Below are 6,231 nucleotides of genomic sequence, written 5' to 3'. Positions count from 1 at the left end.
TTTTACATTTTATTTATATTTGAGAGACAGATACAGAGCATAAGTGAAGGAGGGGCAGAGAGAGAGGGAGACACAGAATCTGAAGCAGCCTCCAGGCTCCGAGCTGTTAGCACAGAGCCTGACACAGTGCTCAAACTCATGGACTGCAAGATCATAACCTGACCAAAGTCAGACGCTTAGCCGACTGAGCCATCCAGGCACTCCCAGGATGACCTTTTGAAATGAAAATCTGTTCATGTCATTCCCAACTAAGGACTGTCAATGATTTCTCATTCCCTGTAATGATTCCTTATCATGGTCTACTTGAATGAGCTTTCTCCCTGCCCAAGCCTGAAGATTTATCTTATATCATTTCCCCTATGGTCTGCTATCCTACTACAGTGGCCTTCTTTCAGTTCCTGGAATATGCAACACTCAGGACTTTCACACATGCCATTTTCTCCACTCCGCTTCCTATACAGCTCCCATTCATCATTTAGATCACAGCTAAAACATCACATCTCAAAAAAGCATTCTCATATTCCTGTAGACTAGCTCAGATTCCCTGCCAAAATAGCCCCCACTCTTCATGGCACTTATACCAACTCATTATAGACTTGACATTTCGTGTCTTTCTTCCACTAGACCATAAACCTTATTAGAACAGATACTATATTTTCTTTTCACCATCGTTTTCTCCAGGTCCCAGAATGCCTTAAGCCTTGTAGATGGCCTTAAGCCATCATTTTCCAAACTTGCGTAACTATGGATCTTTCTCGTACCTAAGCATTGGCATTTTGTTGGACATTTATGTTCTGAAAAACACTGTGTGATAGATAGATGATAGATAGATAGAGTTGTCTGAACTGCTCTCTCTCCATCCTAAATAGTGTATCTCTGAAGCCACGGTTTTATAACCTCATCCCTTTCTAAACACCTGTGGGCTTGTTAGGTGGTGCAGCCACAGGTGCCTGAGGATACCATGCTGGGATGTCATCATGGCCCTTGTGCCAGCAGAAAAGAAGCTGGTCGGCAGAGAAAGAACAAAGCAACCATGGGAAGGGAAGCCTTAGGCAGGGCTCCCACACTCAGATGGAATTAGGCAGGACAACAGGAGTGAGGCAAATTGACAGGGCATGTCTTGTCTCAAGATATTCAAACTCAGAATTCTTTCAACTGCTGGTTCTCAAAATATGATCCCCCAGTATCCTCTAGAAACTTGTTAGAAAGGTAACTTCCCAGGGTCGACCACCAAGACATATTACGAACTCTGGGGTGAAGCTCAGCAATCAGTGTTTTCAGTAATTCTAATCAGTAATTACTGATGCTCATTTGCATTTTATACTGCTGGCCAAACTATAAAAATCTGAGGAACAAATCTCACCCACAGGCTGGTGACCTCTGTTGAAAGCAAGACAAAACAGAAAGTAGCAGTTTTTTTTTCATGACTTTCTAGACACTGGCTCCCCCCCCCCCCCCAAAATTCCTGGTTTTATTCAAATCCTGGAGCTATGCCTGCATAGTTTCAATAAATTTCCTCTTTTGCTTAAACTAGTTTGTTGAGGTTTTGTTACTTATCCAAATAGAGATTTAGCTACATCAATTTAAAAAACAACAGCAGAACAAAACAAAACAAACCTGGATTTAAGGCCTGGTTCTACCAAAAATGAGCTATGACAAGTCCCGTCTCTCTGAGCCACAATGCCATCACCTACAAATGATGGGGTTGGACTGGATGGTATCTAATTTCCCTCACCTTCTAATACACTAGACACTGATTCCTCTGGATAATCTCTTGATCCTCCAGATCCCTTAAGAAAGTTTCCTAAGTTTCTTTAGTTCTATCCATTGACTGAGGTAGTTAAAATACCAAAAATAGAAAATAGAAATACTCCAATTCTTCCTTTTTTTTTTAATGTTTATTTTTTTGAGAGAGACATAGTGCAAGCGGGGGAGGGGCAGAGAGGGAGGCACAGAATCTAAAGCAGGATCCAGGCCCTGAGCCATCAGCACAAAGCCCGACGCAGGGTTCAAACCCACGAACCGTGAGATCATGACCTGAACTGAAGTTGGACGCTTAACCAACTGAGTCATCCAGGCACCCCAGAAATACCACAATTCTTTACGTCTCTCTTTCCTTGTCTTTCAAAAGCATCATCTATTAATGAGAGAGATGCTTTAAATAATAACTTATTTCATGTTCTAAGTCTTTTTCAATGTAAATTAAATGCTAGCATTGTAATTAGGCTAACCTAAGGTTGTCGTCTGTAATGAAATGTACATTGAAAAATGTGTACATAATACCAAATTATAATTGCATACAAATATAGTAATTTTGGCAGTTTTTCTCTTCACAAAAATGTAACTTACCCAAACAATGTTAAATTAAATGGCAAAATATTTTAAAGACTTTGAACAAGTATAAGGTTTCAAGGAAAATACCATAAAATCAATAGTACCTAAAATAAATAGTACGAATATCCTCTACTAAGCCCATAAACCCTGCTTATATAAAGAATAAAAACTAGTATTGTTTTGACCCTTAAATTCTCACTCCAGCAGACTTTTCTCTGATGCTGAAACGAAAATAGTGACCAAATGCTTTGATGGACAACTCATTACAATGAGAACTGAAGGCTTCCGAAACCAGACAAAGATTTTTTTTCTGTATCTCCCAGATGCTGGGAAAGTAAGGGAAATATTTCAGTTTCCCACCCAAGAATGAACTCTATGTCTGCACTTAAAAAACAAAAATAACTGCTTTAGAAATGACTGAACTCAAGGTACAGTTTTTGAAAAGCAGAAAATGTTCCCAAGGCAGGGTGAAGAAAAAAAAATTATTGAGAGAAAATAAAAAGAAGGGGGAAGAAATCTTTCAACAGAGTAGAAACTGTTAGTCTCTCTGTGTGTCCCTGAAAGGTTTTGATCCAACCCTATTTGTTATCCTAGAAAAGCTCCTCTGAAGAAAGGTCTCAGTGTAAGAACTGCTTGAAAGAAGCCAACCCCTTGGAAATAGGAACGGCTCGGCCATTTATTAATGTCAAATATGCTGCCTGCACGAATCAGTCAGCTTGTCTCTTGGAAGCCATACAGAAAAGTTCTCGCACACCTGCCTCTTGGTGCCTGGACACTTGTGACTTTAATGACAGCAGTAACAACCACCAGAAAATAAAATCTAAAAAACAAAATGCTGAACATGACTATATTCTACTTGCCAAGTAGTTGATTCATCAATTTTTAAAGGCTTCTTGCTGAAGTATCATCAGTAACCACAGCATATAAAAGCTTGCTCAGATGTAAAAGCAAAAGCAAAACAGAGTCATTCTCCTAAACTGGCAAAATGTAACCAAATTACCACAAAACTGACCTTAGAAACAAAGAGAAATGGAGCAGAAAAAGGCCAGATTTCTTACTGGCAGTACCACAGTGGCAAGTATCCCAGAACTGAGAAAAGCTGCCAAGTAGAAGAGAGAAAATTAAAGGATTTTCCAAAAGCAGCCAAGCCCAGTGCACACAGCATTCCCAACAGCTGGAGTGAGCTTCAGAAGGAACACACAGGTATAAGGTCCAGCCTTATTCTTTATTTACAGCACAGTCAAAATCATTAAATCAAGTACAAAAGAAATGGCTTCCATTTCCTGGATTGGCATCGGACATCCTTCCTACCAGCTGCAATTACATCATTTTTGTCTATCTTCTGCTGTTCTTTTTTGAGGGAAGGGATAGGGAGTGACAAACGGACCAAAGAGACTTTTACCCTCAAACCCAAGAGGAAGCTCTGCTTGCAGAGAAACAAAGGAAGTGACCCTCCCTCTTGTGAAAGGCAGTCAGGAACTCTGCTCCGGTTATGAGGGCCACTGATGGTGTAGGAAAGCTGTCACAAAGAGATTCTTCCCAGGGGTGGTGTGAAGAGGGCGACGATTCAGGGTGTGTGATGGCTGCTGTCACCATCATCACCCTCTCTTCTATCTCAACCTTTGCCTCATCAAATCTAATGACAAACAAGGGAAAGTAATTACATGTAGAAAAGCAAAGTGAATGGGAACGTGGGTAGAATGAACATAAAAGAAACTGAAAGTGATCAAAATTTCTCAGTGCTTCTTTCTCTGACTGGCATAGAAATCTCTGATCCACTGCTTCATGTGTCTAACTTCCAAGGAGCGGGCTAATAGCACGGTCGTGGGGTCAAAGGCATTTCTGGCTCGAAGATCTAGATGATGGGCCCCTTCTGGGATGGTGATCGCAACCAAGGTGTCTGTGATATCCTTGGTTACTCCACCTCCTGACCAGGGGTCTAGTTCACCATTGCTAAGTGAGGGAAAAAAGAAAAAATAAGATTGTTAGTTTTTCATATCTACACCCAGATAAGATAGGAGAAACCTATTTATGTGCATAACATCAAAAATTACAAATTTATAACCTGGGGGATTTGATCTGAGATCTAATCTGTCATATAAAAAGGTGCTTCGTGCTGGAATTTTACTTAATTTCTGTAACTAGGTGCAAGAAATAGAATCAGAGAAGACTGAAGGTGGTACCATATGAATCAACCCAGCTTCTACTAGGACATGGAATATAGAAGCCTGAATTTTAATCCCAGCTTCATCACTCAAAAGCTGGATACCTCACACAAGTTACTGACTCAGTTTCTTCATCTGTAAAATAGAGGTAACAAGGCTGACCTCATAAGGTTGTTAATAAGGGCTAAACCAGATGGCACATGTGGATGTACTGAATAAGCCCAGTGTCAGGCACAGAGGACTCCTTCAGTTAATGCTGGTTTCCTTACTACCTAGGACCCCAACTCAGAAAATTTGGGCATTACTCAAAGATATTCATTTTATATTAGCTTTAAACTTAAAGAAATGGTATTTTATTAGTCTTGGCTGTTTCACACAACACATTTCAGAATGATGTAAACAGGATCAGTCATTAAAATAGGCTATTTAGTTTAGCTGAGTAAAAAACCAATATACCACTGACAGTATTCCTAAGAATATTATCAACAGCTCTTATTGAGCCATAATTCACCTATCACAAAAGTCACCCACTTAAAATGCACAATTCAATGGCTTTTGGTATATTCAGAGTTTGCAACCATCACCACAATCAATTTTAAAAAAGTTCATCACCCCCAAAATGAAATCGATACTCATGGCAGTCAATCCCTATTCCCTTCCCCATACCTCCTCACTCTCAGCCCCAAGCAACCACTAATCAATTTTCTGCCTCTATAAGTTTGCCTTTACATTTCACATAAATGGAATTATACAATACGTGGTCTTTTGTGATTGGCTTAATTCACTTTGGCATAATGTTTTCAAGTTTCATCCATATTGTAGCGTGTATCAGTACATTATTCCTTTTAATTGCCAAATAATATTCCATTGTATGGGTATATTATATTTTATTTATCCAGTCATTAGATGCACATTTGTGTTGTTTCCACTTTTTGGCTATAATGAACATTGTTCCTATAAACATTCATATACAAGTTTTTGCTTGGGTGCAGGCTTTCATTTCTCTTGGGTATATACCTAAGAATGGAATTTCTGGGATGTATGGTGACTTAACCTTTTGATGCACTGCCAAACTTTTTCCAAGGTGGCTACACTATTTTATATTCCCACTAGCAATATATGAGGGTTGCAATTTCTCTATATCCTTGCCAATACTTTTATCTGTCTTCTTGATTATAGCCATCCTCTGTGGGTATAAAATGGAATCTCATTGTGGTTTTGATTTTAATTTCCCAAATGACTGAAGGTATTGAGCATTTTTTCATGTGCTGACTGGCCATGCGTATGTCTTCTCTGCAAAAAAATGTCTCTTCAGATCCTTGACTGTTTTTAAATTGAGTTATCAACTAATATCGTTTGATCCATTTTAAGTTACTTTTTTGTATGGTTATGAAATAGGGATCCAACTTCATTTTTTGCTTGTGAATATCCAGGTTTCTCAGCATCATTTCTTGAAAAAAAGTACTCTTTCCCCAATAATTTGTCTTGGCCCTTGTCGAAAATCAATTGACCATATATATACCAAGGGATGACTTCCAGACGGTCAATTCTCTTTGACTGATCTGTAGGTCCTTATGGTAGTATCCTAATATATTGGTTATGGTAGCTTTATAATAATAAATTTGAAAACAGGAAGTATGAGATATGAGTTCTTTAAATTTGTTCTTTTTTTTCATAATGTTTATTGAGAGACAGAGAGAGAGAGAGAGAGAGAGAGAGAGAGAGAGAGAGA

The 6,231-nt window shown here is 39.0% G+C and overlaps 1 protein-coding gene across 3 annotated transcripts in view; it reads right to left on the bottom strand.

The window, feature by feature from the left end:
* Nucleotides 1–2,077: 2,077 nt before the first annotated feature.
* LOC122199853 (prolylcarboxypeptidase) overlaps nt 2,078–6,231 on the bottom strand; it is a 77,400-nt gene continuing 73,246 nt past the window's right edge. For all 3 annotated transcript variants that reach the window (XM_042905215.1, XM_042905214.1, XM_042905217.1), the window contains one exon: nt 2,078–4,287. In XM_042905215.1, the coding sequence (XP_042761149.1) occupies nt 4,071–4,287 (217 nt within the window). In that variant the 3' untranslated portion in view covers nt 2,078–4,070. The remainder of the gene's footprint in view (nt 4,288–6,231) is intronic.

This window comes from Panthera leo, chromosome D1 (genome assembly GCF_018350215.1).
Source record: "Panthera leo isolate Ple1 chromosome D1, P.leo_Ple1_pat1.1, whole genome shotgun sequence".
In the NCBI taxonomy this organism is placed as follows: Eukaryota; Metazoa; Chordata; class Mammalia; order Carnivora; family Felidae; genus Panthera; species Panthera leo.
This window is presented reverse-complemented; position numbering and strand designations above follow the sequence as displayed.